The sequence below is a fragment of the Somniosus microcephalus genome, chromosome 15 (assembly GCF_052327205.1).
Source record: "Somniosus microcephalus isolate GS21.2 chromosome 15, FLI_Smic_1.0, whole genome shotgun sequence".
In the NCBI taxonomy this organism is placed as follows: domain Eukaryota; kingdom Metazoa; phylum Chordata; class Chondrichthyes; order Squaliformes; family Somniosidae; genus Somniosus; species Somniosus microcephalus.
Genome location: NC_141001.1, coordinates 66861484 through 66880215, shown reverse-complemented (window position 1 = coordinate 66880215; position 18732 = coordinate 66861484). Strand labels below are relative to the sequence as shown.

Genomic DNA, 18732 nt, shown 5'->3' with positions numbered 1-18732 from the left:
CCCCGAAACGTTGACTCTATTTTCTCTCCACGGATGTTGCCTGGCCTGCTGAGTTTTTCCAGCATTTTCTGTTATTTCGGATTTCCAGCATCTGCAGTATTTTGCTATCGTAATAATCTGCCTTCCTGTTTTTGCCACCAAAGTGGATAACCTCGCATTTATCCACATTATACTGCATCTGCCATGCTTCTGCCCAGTCACCCAATCTGTCCAAATCATACTGGAGTTTCTCGGCATCCTCCTCACAGCACACACGCCCACCCAGCTTTGTGTCACTCATTTTCACTTATGCTCTCTTGACCAGCTTTCTTGGAATATATTAAAGTAATGATCTCAGTTTACCATACGACAACATGCTCACTATTGCAATTAATTTAAAATATCTTTTTTATTTATTTTTAAATTATCCTTGGAATCTTTCAGATCTGAGCAGGTGAAAAGATGGCTAGATAAATTTCCTTAGCTTTGCTTTTTTCCCCTCATCTAACAACACTGTTAGCAGCAACCATAATAAAGTTACGATTTGGCACTGCTTCATTGACTCGACTGAGCCATATCAGGCACATCTCTGCAGCAGGGAGTCACATAGGACTGCCCTCAGTTGTAGCAAGTGCCCCTTGATCAGAAACTGAGGGAACTTTCATGATCAGTTAGAAGTAAGGAATTGTGCCTGAGTGCTGTATAATGAAACAGTGACTTACCATATGGTGTGTTGCTTGACTTAGAATTTGAGCTGCCTCTTTTCATTGCTTGGACCTTCCATTTGATTGCTAAAGTATGTTGCTATATTTAGCTTTCATATTTCTGGGGCTATATAATGTGGTGAAAATTGAAGTGTACACTGAATCTCAAAGTAATACAACATTTATTTCAGAATACTTGGCACAGAAACAATAAACTGTATACGTACATTTTTCACATTGCAATCTGTAATTATGTTTTTTTTAAAGAAAAAGACTTGCATTTAAAAAGCTCCTTTCACGGCCACCTGACATCCTAAAGAGCTTTACAGCCAATGAAGTATTTTTTGAACTGTTGCAATGTTTAAAACACTATCCATTTATAAAACTAATAAAATATAAAGTTTGTCTTCCTGCTTGGGAGTCAGTCCTTAAACTTAAGCTCTGAAACGGAATTTAATATAAATTAAATGAATTTGAGCAACTGTTAACACATTCAGCCTCAAATTAGTTCCTCTGATTATGCAGATGTATTGGCCTTTGTGAGTGACCAGACTTTTCCAAATTTGCACCTCTAAACTTGGGGCTATTTATTTTGCATTCCTGGTTTTCTGCTGGTTCTCCAGCAGCTCATAATATTTTAGCAGGCTCCCTTATATGCAATATCTTTAAAGTGGAACACTTAGTCGTGGATTAAGCAGTGGGATCAGTCTGGCATTCAATGTTATTTTCAGATTTAGAGATATTCCTCAATATATTACCTTTTCCCCCCTCTAATTTACTCCACTTCTTTCCTGAAGGTGCTGGCTTATGCTGAGGTCCAGATCAATGGCCACTGGCAGCCCTCTGATACCTCACCCAATTGACCATTTTTCATTTATAAGCCTGGATAGTGAATGTAGACCATGGGGGCAACATAGTTGAGGCTATCCTGTCCTCTTAAATATGACAAGGGCACTTTGCGGCCAAGGTCACTGGATAGCAGTCAAGACTAACCTTGGCTGATGTAAAAAAAAATAAAAAAAAAATCCTTCTGTCTTACCTAAGTATCCCACCATGACCCTGGCTGAGATCAGGTAATTCAGCATAGACCAGGGATTGAACTGGGGTCCTTCCTGGTTTGTGGTTGACACCAAAGCTTGGGGGCGGGGCCTCGTTAATACTGAGGAAGACTGTGAAAAAATGCAAGATATTAATAAACTTGCAGAATGGGTGTGTAATTAGCAAATTAGTTTCAATATAAGTAAGTGTGAGGTGATGCATTTTGGTAGAAAGAATGATGAGGCCACATACTCCTTGGAAAATAAGAGTCTGAATGGGTTAGAGGAGTAGAGGGATCTGGGGCTATATATACACAAATCACTAAAAGTAGCAACACAGGTTAATAAGGCCGCAAAAGAAGCAAACAAACCACTGGGGTTCATTTCTAGAGTGATAGAACTGAAAAGCAGAGGGATTTTGTTAAACTTATATATAACCTTGGTTAGACCACACTTGAAGTACTGTGCACACTTCTGGCCTCCACATTATAAAAAGAATATAGAGGCATTGAAGAAGGTGCAAAAAAGATTTACAAGGATGATACCAGAACTGAGAGGTTATACCCATCAGGAAAAGGGTTAATAGGCTGGTGCATGTTTCTCTAGAAAAGAGAAGGCTGCGGGTTGAATTGATAGATTTGAAAGAGTTTGATAGGGTAGACGTAGAGAAGATGTTTCCACTCGTGAGGAAACCAAAACTTGGGGCCATAAATATAAGATAGTCACTAATAAATCCAATAGGGAATTCAGGAGAAACTTCTTTACCCAAAGAGTGGTTAGAATGTGGAACTCTCTACTACAAGGAGTAGTTGAGGCAAATAGCATCGATGCATTTAAGGGGAAGCTGGATAAACATATGAGGGAGAAAGGAATAGAAGGTTATGCTGATGGTTAGATGAAGAGGGGTGGGAGGAGGCTCGTGTGGAGCATTAACACCAGCATGGACCAGTTGGCCCGAATGGCCTGTTTCTGTGCTGTACATTCTATGTCATTCCTGGTTTATTCTCTCGGTTATGTGGTGTATTTCTCACTGAACCACTGGGTGACCTTTTATCAATGTATTTTCAATGGCTTCTGAAAACTTTAATATTTTGAGCACTGTCAGGATGGGAGACAGGGATCCAAATACTTCTTGACGTCTCCCATAGAGACAGGCCCTATCTTCTTCTTCTTAGGCAGTCCCTCAGAACCGAGGATGACTTGCTTCCACACTAAAAATGAGTTCTCAGGTGACTGATGAGTCCAATGCGGGACCTACAGTCTCTGTCACAGGTGGGGCAGACGGTGGTTGAAGGGGCGGATGGGTGGGATGCTTGGGTTGACGTGCGCTCCTTCCGCTGTTTGCGCTTGGCTTCCGCTTGCTCCCGGCGAAGAGACTTGGTGTTCAGCGCCTTCCCGGATGCTTCTCCTCCACTTTGTGCGGCCTTGGCCAGGGATTCCCAGGTGTCGGTGGGGATGTTGCACTTTTTCAAAGAGGCTTTGAGGGTGTCCTTGAAGCATTTCCTCTGCCCACCTGGGGCTCTCTTGCCGTGTCGGAGCTCCGAGTGGAGCGCTTGTTTTGGGAGTCTCGTATCGGGCATGTGAACAATGTGGCCCGTCCATCGGAACTGATCGAGCATGGTCAAAGCTTCGATGCTGGGGATATTGGCCTGAGCGAGAACACTGACGTTGGTGTGCCTATCCTGCCAATGGATTCAAATACTTCTTGACGTCTCCCATAGAGACAGACCCTATAAAGTTTGGATGAAGCCCATTAATTGAATCTCGTGAAAAACATATTTTTAAACTTTAATGAAAAAGCATTTTATGCACATTTCCTTCATAAATAATACCATAAGCCTAGCCAAATAAGGCAGGTAGAAGGTAAATCTTCAGTTAATGTATAACACTGTACATTTCCATTTACATACAATGTGTCATACTTGTGCTGGAAGGAACACTGGGTTATTGGCTATTCAGAAAATTTCTAAGGCACATAGAGGTTTGGTAAAGTGGAAGATGCTTGCATTCTATCACTAGAAACTGAAAATGTTATTGTAAGTAGGCTATATTTAAAAACTGCCTCCAAAACTATGAAAACATACAATAAAATATTCACTTCTCTGTTATTTTCCTTTTAAATGTTGCAGTTTTCCTGTATCAGAAAAGACTTTTAATAGATGGTCGACAGTTGAACTTGGAGATATTTGATCCTTGTTCCCGGGTGCGTGAGTAAATGAAACATTGAATTAATTCATCATGGATATTTTATTTATTTAAACATTTTTAACATTTTTTTTCTTCAGCTTATGATTATGTATAGTTGAGAGCTGAAATATTTTTATCTCCTTACAGTCAGTGATGGCTTTCACTTCCTTACTGGGGAAGATTCCAATAATGTTGGTTGCTTTCTGGTACCTTGGCCAACTTCCATTCTTCATGTGTGTCTTGACATTATTGGCAGGCTAAAGACTTGGCAATGGGGAGAGGACATATCACAGCTGAGCCCAATCTTATCCTATCCAACATCCATACACATGGTTTAAGCAGAGGTCATTGAATAGAGATCAGAAATTGGATTCCCAGCTGGTTTACTCCTCCTTAGCCCAGGGGCACTCAGGCCCATTGTAGACCGCCTATGGCCACCCTGGTTGAGCTAAGATAACTCGGCATGAACCAGGGATTGTACTGGGACCTTCCGGTTTTAATGGATCAGTCACTGACAGGATAAACTCACTCATGTATCAGGGGACCCTCTGCCAGTGATGGCTTTAAGCAAATGGAGGTTAGTTATGGTATGCACCTAATTAAAAACAGTCCTCACCTACATTGTCCCATTTTCCTGTTGCCTTTCTGTGACATTTCCATTTCTCATGCTTTCTATTTTTAGAAACCTGTAGAATAAAATTTCTAAATTGGTGCTGATTTCAGAGCAACTTCATGGTGAGATGTTGGGTCTATGAGGATGCAAATTGGGATTATTCAAACTCAACTAATGTTTCAAATTCTTAATGGGAGTCTTCCATCACCTATATATGTCAAATTTGAATTCAAGTTCTATATGTGGAAGACCGCCCATTTGTTACCAATTGTTTGTGAGAACTTGTACTATTCTAGCACCGTTGGTATTCAAAATTGTGAAATTGAATATTGTGTTTTTGTAATTTTTTTAAAAGAAGGAATTTCTTACTTGATCTCAGCCAAGGTAGCAGCTGGGTTCCTACAATTGGTTTTAGTATCCCTAGGCTAGGGTGGAGGAATAAGCCAGATTCCTATCCTGATCACTATCCAGTGACTTTTGGGAAAGTGAATGTGTGAACATGATGTGAGTACAAGATCCTTTTCAATATGCCTTCATTGAAGGTGGCAGGGCAGGTTGAGAAAGCAATCCTGGGCGTCATGAATAGAGGTAAGAGTAAAAAGCAAGGAAGTTATGATGAACTTGTATAAAACACTGGTTCGGCCTCAACTGGAGTACCCTGTATTGTGTCCAATTCTGGGCACCGCACTTTAAGAAGGATGTGAAGGCCTTAGAGAGGGTGCAGAAAAGATTTACGAGAATGATTCCAGGGATGAGGGACTTCAGTTACATGGATAGACTGGAGAAGCTGGGGTTGTTCTCCTTAGAGCAGAGAAGATTGAGAGGAGATTTGATAGAGTTGTTCAAAATCATGAAAGGTCTGGACAGAGTAGATAGAGAGAAACTGTTCCCATTTGCAGAAGGATCGAGAACCAGAGGACACAAATTGAAGGTGATTGGCAAAAGAACCAAAGGCAACATAAGAAAAAACTTTTTTACGCAGTGAGTGGTTGGGATCTGGAATGCACTGCCTGAAAGGGTGGTGGAGGCAGACTCGATCACAGCTTTCAAAAGGGAGTTGGATAAGTACCTGAAGGAAAATGTTTTGCAGGGCTACGGGGAAAGGGCGGGGGAGTGGAACTAGCTGAAGTGCTCTTGCAGAGAACTGGCATGGACTCGACGGGCCGAATGGCCTTCTTCCATGCTGTAACCATTCTATGATTCTATGTCTGTGGCGCAAAGCTCTTCCAAATTTAGCACTAATTGACATCAAATTGGTAATCTCACTCAGTGAAGTGCCAGGATGACTGGTGCAGGAAATAGAAAAATCAGACTGGCTCAGTATGGAGTGATCTTCTGAGGCAGTGGCCAAGTGGAGGGAGCATTATTCTGCATTTAGCCCTGCGATACACGATCTGAGAGTACTTGATGCCTGCAGTACGAAGTCTTCCATTGCCCAGCACCAATATCCTTCACTTTTTGAGCACACAATTCACATTTTTAAACTGTCAGAAAATTCACAAATACATGTTTTTCCATATGCTTGGATGATTGTTACTTTTGCTGATAAGATGTCGTTGTGTTTATGTGTAAAGCTGTTGGAGCTGTTGCCAGTGGTACTCCTTATCTACATCACATGATGAAGATGGTGGTTTTGAAATTATTCATTGTTTTATGATGTTTCTAGGGCACTATTGCAGCCCACTGGCATTTTCAGCAGTGGGCTGGACCTGTTTCACTCTCTTTGTTCCTCTATTGTACTAATGCTCTCCATTAAAATTGCAAACAAGGGGATGTCTATTGCCCACCCTGTAATGGTAGCAGAGTGATTTGCAAACAGATCCAGAGTTCCCTGCTGATTCTGCAGGCAGCTCCTTTAACTTTTTGCAAATGAGGGGGCCGAGTGCTGGTGAGCTAAGATCCCAGAAATTGAGGTTGGAATGAGATAAATGAGGTTTACCTCAGTTGAGACTGATGGAAATTACTTACTTTAGACCTACCGCCTAAAGAAACTTTCAAGAGTAGCTGGAGTTACAGAAGAGCTTTTAAAGTTTTTTTTTGTCCTGCATAGAACTGGACTTACCCATGATGGCCTGAGACCCACTGGGATATTTTTGCTCCCATCCACAATGAGAGATTCTGAGTACAGGAAACTCTCTTTTAACCGGCACCTTAAAAAATCCAGAAATCTCTCTTAACCGGCAAAATTCAGGAGTAGGTTCAGGTAAGTTTTACTATATATTAGTGGCCGTGTAACCGGGGTTTCTGGATCTGTGGCCGTGTAACTGGGGTTCCTGCACCTGTGGCCATGCAACAGGGACTCCTGGATCTGTGGCCGTGTAACCAGGGCTCCTGCACCTGTGGCCGTGTACGGGGCTCTTGTACCTTGGTAAGTATACCTCTCTGTAATCCGGACTTTCTGATCAACCGGCAGCACGCCGGTCCCGTCGGTGCCGGATAAAAAAAAGTTTCCTGTACCAGTTACTGGATTCCCAATAGACATCCCCTTGTTTGGAATTTTAAATGGAGGAGCATTAGTACAAAAGGGAAGAAAAGAGAGTGAGGCAGCATTTGAGATATTACTATCCCCTTGAAGAACTAACGGGACACACAGATCATAAGATATGTGCACAAGATTTCCTCTAACCAGAGGGAGAGAATTTGGTGAAGTCTAGCATCAGATGTCTAGTTGGCATCAGACAACTGATGTAATAGATCTGCTGGTTTCAGTTTCAGTGTTAAAGTAAAGGAAGGGATTTTAAGGTTCTGCCTGCAAGTAATTGCTGTTGGAGTTGGAGTTAGTGAACTCCTTCATCACAATGCAGGGTGAAAGGTTACTTGTGCAGCTGTTAATTTTAGAGGGTGAATTGTGTGTTGGTGCCCATGATGCCCAAGAGAGAAAAGGGAGAGTGGCTGATGTGATCTCTTGGCTGCCCTCATCAGGGCGTTGAACTTTTCTGACACTAGTGTGTGGTTTTGGGGTGAGAGGTGCCACTCAGCGCCACTGCCACTTCCCTCCACATGGCATGAGAGACATTACTTTAAGGTTTCCTTCCATGGGAAGTCTTTCTTTTGCTACATCTCATTCAGGAATGTCTGAAGGCTCATTGAAATTGTGTGCTCTTCTTTTCTGCCTCCTTCCAACACCCTGCTCTCTTTGAATGCATCTGCCAGGTCCTCCATTTGAAGACATGCTTTAAAAATGCCACAAACTCTCTCATGAGCCATCTCCTACTTGCCGCAGTCTTGCAGAATGTTCACCACCTGCCTGCTGCTGAAATCCTCACCCATTATAGGCTCTTTAAAGGCAATTTCCATTCCTGCCAGTGCAGCACACCCTTGTTACATAGGAATTGCACCAAGCCAACGCCAATGGATAATTAAATCACAATTTGCAGTGGGGTCAGTGATGCTTTCAACCATGGCACCACTTTCTAACAGTGTGGCTGGCCAGCATTTAGGGTTCTAGAAGCCTGTGGGAAGAAATGTACAAGACTCATTTAAAGTTCAATTTATTTAAATTAATGGGCCTTCCCATTTATTTATATTAAGGGATCTAAGCAGTGCCTCAGATGCTAATTCCCCTTTTGGAATGGGTGCCTCAGAGGTGGCATATGGGTGCGGGGGTGGGGAGTGGGTTATTGTTGCTGTTTGGTGACCCTCTCGCTAACATAGGCGTCCCTTGTTTGCTGCTACTGTTGTTTTTCACCCTTAAAAGAACATATTGAACACAGTCACCAGCAAGGGAGCAACTGTACAGGCAGGCAGCCAGCAACCCTTCATCAGCTACTGGTAACTAACATTCTGGCCCCCTGCTAGAATCTTAAGAAAGGAAATGTTTTGACTTGTGTGAAGACAGAGTGGGGCTGATAATACAACCTGGCATCACTGCACCTGAGGCACTCGCCATTACCAAGTGACCTCACCCTGCCCCAGAACGTGAGATCAAACCATTTAAATATTTTAGTGGCACACAATGCGTGACCTGCCCCACTGTGTCTTTTTACAAGTCAAAACATTTCCTTTCTTAAAGATGTTAATACTTTGTTGAATGCTTTGGTTCATTGGAATTAATAATAGAAAGTAATTCCCATTCAAACTGCACTGTAGACGATTGGCCCGGAATTTGCGTTCGGGATGACAGCGGACTGGCAGCGTTCGACGTCATTCTGCCTTTGAAACTGACCGTAACTTCGGGATTTGGCGCATGCGCAAACGGAAATCCCAAAGTTGCGGTCTGTCAATGACAGCTCCAAAACAGGCTGCACTGTGCAGCACCCCCCCCCCACCCCACAGTGCCGACAATCTGTGAAATCTCTTAAATCATTGAAACTGACAAAAACTTTGGCCTAGAAATTCAGTGGGCTGCGCCACCCGTTAGCGCCTTAAGAGGGCGCTAAGTGGGTCGGAAGCCACTGGCCACGCCTCCTGCTAAATTTAGCGAGACGCTAATGGTGGTGCTAGCCGTTAGCGCTGCGCCGCTACCGATGACGTCATCGGTGTGTGCAGCGCCCCGCTACCGCCCCGATATTTAGTTGCGCCCCCTGCTTTAACGCCGGACGCTATTTGCGCACGGTTCAGGGGGCCTACCTGCGGCGGTAGAGGCACTAATTAAAGGAGAGGTGCGGGGCGGCCTTTTTTTTTGCTGGCTGCCTGCCAGCACCTCTCCGCGCCGTCGTCCCCGGCCTCCTGAGCCCCCAACCCCCCTCCCGCGGAGTGCCGGCTGTGTTTCAAGAGCCCGGCACTTCTCCTCGGTGCCGGGCTCTTTCGCCGGCACTCGCGATCTTTGATTGCGCTGCAGCAGGCCCCTCCCCTTTAAGAAGGGGAGGAAGGCCTGCAGTACCGCAGCGCGCCGTGCCGCAGCGTGTGGCACTGTGGCACGTTGCGCAGCGATATTGAGTTGCAGCGCCCCAAGAGGGATGCGGGGCACCTCCAGTAGCGCCGCGCTTCCCTCTGGGGTGCGCAAAGTCAATTTCCGGCAGGCAGCCGCGACTACTTCCAGGGCGCTACTTTTAGCGCCCTGGCGAGGCTGGCGCCCCAAATGGGGTGCCACTGAATTTCTAGGCCTTTGTCTCTTCTGCAGTCAGTATGCTGTTAAACTCCTCACTAAAAGTTAGACCCAAAGGGATTAAATGTAACTGGAGTTTTAACAGCATATTGACTGCTAAAAAAAAAAGGTTAAGGGCCTGGAAAACTAATTTTAATTTTGTGCATTGAGAAATTTGTCCATTTTAATAAAAATTAAAAATTAAGAAACTTTTCAAAAATGTTTTTAAAATTTTGTTTTAAGTTTGTGCATCATTATTTTAGGTTTGCCTTTTCCCCATGTGAGAACCCCAATCTTTCTTTTGCTTTTTTTAATTATTTTAAAAAGTTAGGAAATTTGAAGGGCTTACCCCCTTGTTCGCTGTCTGAGAATTCTGCCTTTTGATTGGCTGCTTAGACAGCCTGTTGACATCACACCACTTCGCACCAGGGGATCCCCATTAAGTTCCATTAAATTGAATTCAAGGTCGCAAAACCCAAAATTCTCGACACAGGGATTGCGAGATCCTTAAGCAGAGCGTACTTCGGGGCCTGCAGTGAATGCCTTCACTTCACTGCTGACCGCAAATTCAGGGCCATTATCCGCTGCATGTGTAAGTCTTACTTTTGTTAGTTAGAAATAGAGGTGCACTATCCCTTATCCGAAACCCTTGGGGCCAGATGTGTTTCGGAATTTGGAATTTTTCGGATTTCAGAACGGATATAATGCTTATAAATGGACAAGAGGCAGCCGTCGGGTTTACCCTACAACTACACCACTAGTGATGGATGCAAACCTGGCTAGGTAACCAGATTACTATAAAGAAATAGTTAACAGCAATGTTTCCTCAAAGTTGCACACGGCCACGCAGTAATCTGCAAACTCCCGTGCAAGCTGCTCAAGCTTTCACACTGGAAATACCGAGAGACGCTCCACGAAAAAACTTTAGGTTTTCAGAGCTTTTCGAATTTCGGAATTGCGGATAAGGGATAGTTGACCTGTATTGCATTAGGATGTTTAATAGCTGCTATATTTTGTAATAGTCTAACACATAATTAATCTATCACTTTTACCAGGCTGATGAAAACCAGTGTCCCGTGATTGAACCACTGGAGTGGGCCAACAGCTTCATTGTGGTTTATAACATCAGTGACCGAGCTTCCTTTCTGACTGCCAAAAATATTATTCATCAGATTAAAGAAGCACGAATGGAACAGTGCAAAAGGTAACTTATGTTTTGAGGAAATTGTACAGCAGTAACCCGAAGAGAATGTAAAGCACACAGTATGTGGATATAGCTTTGCTTCTTTATCGATGAAGAATTTAAATCACATCCATAGAATCATAGAATGATACAGCACAGGAGGCCATTCAGCCCATTGTGCTTATGCCAGCTCTTTGAAAGAGCTCTCCAATTAGTCCCACTCCCCAGCTCTTTCCCCATAGCCCAGCAATCTTTTCCTTTTCAAGTATTTATCCAATTCCCTTTTGAAAGATAATGGCCCCGAAATTGCAGTCGGCGGCGTAACTAAGGAGTACGCCGACGAGCTCCGACCTGGTGCGAGGCCCCCTTCGAAAACTTGCGTTGTTTCATTGCAGAGTTGTGCACAACATAGTGGCCCATGGATCCCAGGGGCACACTGTGTGCGTGAGCATGCCTGGGATCACGTGAGGCGGTGCGCCAATCAGGAAACAGAAATCTCCGATGCCCGACATCAATCAAATTTTAAATTAAACGGTGTGAATATTGATTTGAAAGGTATTGATGATTTATCACTCCCACAAAAATCATTATAACACTCAAGCTGAACTGGTTTTTTTTGTAAAATAAACACTGATCCCTTTTTGAATATTTGTCCAGTTTTACTTACATAGAGTGAAATGAATAAAAACAACAATTATTCAAAGCAAGGTACGGCAAAGAAATATTAGGCAGCAAATCTTGTTTCAACAATATCTAATTACCTGTACTTTATTATGCAAAATATCTGGTGGCTGGGAATAATTCGTAATCAGAGTGATGGACCGCAGAGTAAGAACAGTACAAAGTAATGGCAGTGTTTTGCATATCCATATAAAGCTATGTTGAATATTAAAACAGCATGGCCAACTATTACTTTAAACTCCCCCCCCCTTACGCTGTGCAAATAGGCTCCTGCATCTGTTTGCACCAGCCGTAAAATGTTCCTATGTAATTGATGGGCAGTTGGTAGACAATTAGACCAACTCTGCGGCAGCAATGAGGATTTGACAGTCGCAGTGGATGATCTGTCTAGTCGGAACTTGACAGATCGCAAGTTTGAGATTTAGCGCATGCACAAGCGCATGAGGAAATCCCGAACTTGCGGTCAATTTCAAAGGCGGTATGCCATCATACCGACCGCAAATTCTGCTCCATTATTGAATCTGCATCCATCACCTTTTCAAGCAGTGCATTCCAGATCACAACAACTCACTGCATAATTTTTTCCCCTCGTGTCGTCTCTGGTTCTTTTGCCAATTACCTTAAATCTGCGTCCTCTGATTACAGACCCTTCCACCACTGGAAACAGTTTCTGCTTATTTACTTTATATCAAAACCCTTAAAGATTTGAACACCTCCATCAAGTCACTCCTAAACCTTCTCTGCTCTAAGGAGAACAACCCAAGTTTCTCCAATCTCTCCACATAACTGAAGTCTTTCATCCCTGGTACCATTCTAGTAAATCTCCTCTGCACCATCTCGAAGGCCTTGACATCCTTTGTAAAATGTGGTTCCCAGAATTGGTCACAGTACTCCAGCTGGGGCCTAACTAGTGTTTTATAAAGGTTTAGCATAACTTTCTTGCTTTTGTACTCTATGGTGGTAATTTTAACCCCCAAAAAACAGGTAGGTTGGGTCGGATGGGAAGTTAAAATTTCTAAAATCTCTAAACACGACCACAACCTGCCTCTAACCCGCCCACTTCCGGTTTTAATGGAGACGGGACGAAGGGGGTAGGGGTGGGGTCGGGTGACCAATCCGCTCGCAGGAGGCGGGTCGGTCATAGAAAGCTTTTACGTTGGCTGCGTGCCTTCATTTTAACGAGGATTCTATTTTTATATGCTTTCGCTGGGTTTCCCTGGCCTCGGCAAACCCGCTAGATAAAAGGAGGCGAGTAGGGCTGTAAGTGAGGTAAGTGCCTTTACATCACTGCTTGTGGGCCAGGGGGAGTAGGAGTGTTCCCCCACCCCGGCCCAATAAGCTAACCCTGTAAACCCCCCTTCCCCCCGCGATCTATCCAACCCCCACCTCCATGACCTCTCCCCGCGATCAATGACCCCCCCATCTCTCTTCAACCGTGATCTCACCCCCCGCCCCCCGCGATCTGTTGGCTTCCTCAACCCCCCCACGATCTGTCATTTTCCCAACCCGCCTCTGATCATCGACCAGCCCCCTCCCCCCCCCCCCGGCGATCTCTCCCCTCCCCACCGCCACTAAACCCATCTGCTGCAACCTTCCCCGCCCAACTGGCTGTCAAGCCCGTCAATCAGTCTGGCTGTCGGGCAGGGAACCTGGAAAAGAAAATTCAAATAGCCCTGTAGTTAAAACTGCAGGGCATTCGGTGAAACCAGTACTTCCAGGTTTCCCTTCCATTGCTCCTCCCCCCTGCTCCGAAAGCATGCCCAGGAAATATTGCGGCCTATGCCTTTACTTATAAAGCTAAGGATCCCATATGCCTTTTTAACAGCCTTCTCAACTTGTCCTGCCACCTTCAAAGACTTGTGTACATAAACCCCCAGGTCTCTCTGTTCCCGCACCCACTGTAAAACTGTACCATTTAGTTGATATTGCCTCTCCTCATTCTTCCTACCAAAATGTATCACTTCACATTTCTCTGCGTTAAATTTCATCTGCCATGTGTCTGCCCATTTCACCAGTCTGTCTATGTCCTCCTGAAGTCTGTTACTATCCTCCTCATTGTTTACTACATTTCTGAGTTTTGTCTCATCTGCAAACTTTGAAATTATGCCCTATATACCCAAGTCCAGGTCATTAATATATATCAAAAAGAGCAGTGGTTCCAATACTGACCCATGGGGGACATCACTACATACTTCCCTCCAGTCTGAAATCCAACCGTTCACCACTACTCTCTGTTTTCTGTCCCTTAGGCAATTTCATATCCAAGCAACCACTGCCCCATTTATCCCATGGGCTTCAATTTTACTAACAAGTCTATTATGTGGTACTTTATCAAACACCTTTTGAAAATCCATATACACAACTTCAAATGCACTACCCTCATCCACCCTTTCCGTTACTTCATCAAAGAACTCAATCAAGTTAGTAAAGCACGATTTTCCTTTAACAAATCCGTGCTGGCTTTCATTTATTAACCCATATTTTTCCAAGTGCCAATTAATTTTGTCCTGGATTACTGTCTCTAAAAGATTCCCCACCACCGACAGGCTAATTGGCCTGTAATTGCCGGATTTATCCCTCTCCACTTTTTTGAACAGGGGTGTAATACTTGCAATCCTCCAGTCCTCTGGCACCACTCCCATATCGAAGGAGGATTGGAAGATTGTGGTCAGAGCCTCTGCAATTCCCACCCTTACTTCCCTCAGCAATCTAGGATGCATCCCATCCGGACCAGGTGACTTTTCTGAGCACTATCAACTTTTTAAGTATCTCTTTATCTAGTTTTATCCGATCCAATTTCTCTACTACCTCCTCCTTTACTGTGATACTGGCAGCATCCTCTTCTTTAGTGAAGACAGATTCAAAGTCTCCATTTAGTACCTCAGCCATGACCCCTGTCTCCATAAAAAGATCTCCTTTTTGGTCCCTAATCAGCCCCACCTTCCTTTGACTGCCCTTTTACTATTTATATTTTTATAAAAGACTTTTGGGTTCCCTTTTATGTTACCCGCTAATCTATTCTCATACACTCTCTTTGCCCCTCTTACTTCCTTTTTTCAGTTCTCCCTGTACTTTTTGTAGTCAGCTTGCTTCTCTACTGAACCTGACATTTATCATAAGCCTCCTTTTTCTGTTTCATTTTAATCTCTACTTTAGTCATCCAGGGAGCTCTGGCTTTGGATGCCCTTCCTTTCGCCCTCGTGGAAATGTGTCCAGTCGGTACCTGAATCATCTCTTTGATTCCAATCCACCTGGGCCAGATCCCTTTTCAACTCACTGAAATTTGCCCTCCTCCAGTTGAGTATTTTCACATTTGATTGTTCCTTGTCCTTTTCCATAACTATTCTAAACCTAATGATATTGTGATCAGTGTTTCCCAAATGTTCTCCCACTGAAACATGCTCCACTTGCCCTACTTCATTCCCCAGAACTAGATCCAGCACACCGTCTTTCCTCTTTGGGCTGGGAACATACTGATCAAGCAAGTTCTCTTGTATACATTTCAGGAATTCCACCGCCTTTTTGACCTTTACACTGTTACTATCCCAGTCTATATTGGGATAATTGAAGTCCCCCATTATCACTGCTCTAAAGTTCTTGCATCTTTCTGTAATTTGCCTGCAAATTTGCTCCTCTATCTCCTTCCCATTATTTGGTTGCCTATTGTATACACCCAGCAGTGTAATAGCTCCTCTGTTGTTCCTTAATTCTAACCAAACAGATTCTGTCTTTGAACCCACAAGTACATCATCCCTTTCCAGTGTTGTAACAGTATCTTTGAGCAATACTGCTATCCCCACTCCTTTTTATCCTTTCCCCATCTTTCCTGAATACATTGTAGCCAGGAATATTAAGTGCCCATTCCTCTCCTTGTTTGAGCCAGGTCTCCATTCTTCTTCTTCTTTAGCCACTATATCACAATTCCATGTGGCTGCTTGTGCCTGCAGCTCACCAACCTTATTTACCATGCTCCGTGCACTCTAAACCCATCTTAGTCTGTCTCGCATTTCCTCCCTGTCTGATTCCTCCTATTTCTGAACTACTCTTTATTCTAATGCTGTTGGTCTCCCCAGTCCTCTGTGCACCTTGTATCTCCTCTCTAATGCTTCATCCTGTTGTCCCTCCCCCTGCCAAATTAGTTTAAACCCTCCCCCACAGCACTGGTTAACCTCCCTGCGAGAACATTGGTCCCAGACCTGTTGAGGTGCAGCCCATCTTGCACAGGTCCTTCCTGCCCAGGAATCCAGAGATTACTACCTTTGAGGACCTGCTCTTTAACTTCCTCGCTTGCTCCTGAAACTCTGTCTGTAGGACCACAGCCCTTTCCCTACCTATGTTATTGGTTCAAACGTGGACCATGACTTCTGGCTATTCCCCCTTAGCCCTGCAAAATGTTCTGCATCCGTTCAGTGATGTCCTTTACCTTGGCATCACGAAGGCAACACACCATGCGAGACTCACGCCAGCGGTTGCACACTGCTAGTTTAGAGGCTGCCTGTTGAACACGGTTTAGCCCCCCCAGTGGCTTAGTGGGCTGAGGCACTGATGTACTGAGCTGTTACAAGGAAGGTCCCAAGTTTGATCCCCAGGTTGTCCTGAGTTAGCTGAGCTCTGCTTTTGCTGGCAGTTAGTGCACTACATTTGGTCTCAGTGCCCTGGGTCAGGGAGGGGGAAATATCAGCTGGTGCTTCATTCCTGATTGCTATCCAATAATCCCTAGCAGGAAGTTCATGTGTGGATGTTGAAAAGCTTAAATGCAGAATGTGCAAGCCTGATATTTCATGATTTAAGACTGGTTCATTTAGATCTAGTAGAGGGACTCATTGTGGAATATATTTGCTAGGTACTACTAATGACTTTGTTTTTCCTTTTAAAGGAATGCTACTTTAAGAGGAAAAGATGGCTCATTGTCTGCAATGACAACAGCTGCAACTTGCGTTTATTTGGCACTTTTAACATAGAAAAACCTTCGAAGGCACTTCACAGTCTCTGAGCTTCTGTGAGAGGATTAGGAAACATGACCACAAGCTTGTTTGAAGAGATTGGTTCCGAGAAGGATTTTAAAGATGGCAAAGACAGTAAACAGGTAGAAGGGTTTGCAGAGCGTACGTCTGAGATAGCTGAAGGCTCTGCCACCCAAATATTGCATTGCATGGAGCAGAGGGATGCATAGGAGGCCAGACTTGGAGGAATGCATGGCTTGGGAGGGGATGTAGGGCTGGAGAGGGCTGCAGAAGTAGGGATGTTGCCATGGAAGTATTTACACATAAGGACAAGGATTTTAAGTTTAAACTGATGGGAACTAATATAGTTCAATGTAAATGGGGCTCAGAGAAGAACAGGATTTTACTGTGGGTGGAAGTCAAAAGGCTGGCATGGATTGCATTACACAAGTTGAGTTTCAAGTTGGTGAAAGTGTGGATAAGGGTTTATGTAACAGTAAGGATCAATGTTCCCTCTAAATTTTTTTGTACTGAGCGAGCCACGAACTCTTTGAGCACGACCTTTGCGTCTGTGGGCAAATTTTACAACAACAATTTTTACACCAACAACGGCAGCAACAGCAACCACTTAAAAGCTTATATACAGTAATGCCATACTGCCACCCCACCGTCTCAAATCATGAGACAATCAGACAAGGTTCGATACAAGTTTAACATAACTTCTCTGCTTTTGAATTCTATTCCTCTAGAAATTAGCCCCAGTGCTTTATTTGCACTTTTATGGCTTTTTTAACCTGTGTTGCTACTTTGAATGATTTGTGAATCGATACCCCTCGATCCCTTTGCACCTCTACCCCATTTAGTCTCTGATTTTCCACGGAGTAGGTGGCCTCCTTATTCCTCCTACCAAAATGCACCACCTCACACTTATCTATATGGAGATTCATTTGTCATTTAAATGCCGATTCTGCAAGTTTGTTTACTATAAAATTAACATCACTTTCCTGTATTTTTTTCCAGCTTTAAACAATTTTCCAAATTAAAAAAAAACTCTAATATTTTTGTTTCTAACAAAGGCAACCTTTGTTGCACCCCAAGCAGTTTGAATTCTTCAGCAGACAGATGTGCTAATTGGGTTGGCCTGAGAAAGTGAGGTGCCTCAACATTTCTAAAAATATAAATCTGATGCCAGAATTCTGATTTTCAAAAGTAAGCTCCAATTTTCCCCACTTTTTTTATGTTATTAAGGTTTTTATGAACTTTCATCAGCAACAAGACTAAAATCATGAATCCACCCCTGGGGCAATATTGAATTTATTAAAAAGTAGCAAATAAAAGTAAGTTAAACTTGTGTTAATCACTGTTCTTCCTTCTGCTAAAATGCACCCAATCATTGAAAGCCTGATCTTACAAACCCATCTGCAGTAGGATCATTTTATTTTAAAAAGCAGATTCACGTACAGCTCAAAATTCGCACAAACTCGTTTCTCATTTTTTTTTAAATTCACTGATGGGATGTGGGCGTCGCTGGCTAGGCCTGCATTTAGTGCCCATCCCTAATTCATAGGGTTTCATAGAGATAGGAACAGGAGTAGGCCATTCGGCCCTTCGAGCCTGCTCCGCCATTCAATGAGATCATGGCTGATCTTCGTCTGAGATCATAGCTGATCTTACCAGTTCAGTACCCCGTCCCCGCCTTTTCTCCGTAACCCTTAATCCCCTTAGCCTTCAGAAATATATCCAATTCTCTCTTGAAAATATTTATTGAATTAGCCTTCACAGCCCTCTGTGGCAGGGAATTCCACAGGCTCACCACTCTTTGAGTGAAGAAATTCTTCCTCATCTCTGTTTTAAATGATTTGCCCGCTATTTTTAGACTGTGGCCCCTGGTTCTGTGCTCCCCTGCCATTGGAAACATTCTCTCTGAATTCAGCCTGTCCAGGCCTGCCATAATTTTATATGTTTCGATGAGATCCCCTCTCAATCTTCTAAACTCCAGTGAGTACAAGCCCAAACTATTCAATCTCTCCTCGTAGGTCATTCCCGCCATTCCAGGTATCAGCCTGGTGAATCGCCGCTGCACTCTTTCCATGGCAAGAACATCCTTCCGCAGATGGGGCGACCAAAACTGTACACAATACTCCAGATGCGGTCTCACCAGCACCTTGTACAGCTGTAGTAAGGTATCCCTATTCCTATACTCGAACCCCCTTGATATGAAGGCCAACATACCATTTGCCTTCTTAATCGCCTGTTGCACCTGCATGCTCTCCTTCAGTGACTGGTGCACAAGAACACCCAGGTCCCTCTGCACTTCCCCATCTCCCAATCTATTGCCATTTAGATAATAATCCACCCTCCTGTTTTTACCCCCAAAGT

The 18732-nt window shown here is 43.8% G+C and overlaps 1 protein-coding gene across 1 annotated transcript in view; it reads left to right on the top strand.

Moving 5' to 3' along the window:
* Positions 1 to 18732, top strand: part of rerglb (RERG/RAS-like b) — a 41190-nt gene that overhangs the window by 12415 nt on the left and 10043 nt on the right. Inside the window, exons 3-4 of the mRNA XM_086007939.1 lie at positions 3850 to 3923; positions 10602 to 10750. Coding sequence (XP_085864065.1) covers positions 3850 to 3923; positions 10602 to 10750 — 223 coding nt within the window. The remainder of the gene's footprint in view (positions 1 to 3849; positions 3924 to 10601; positions 10751 to 18732) is intronic.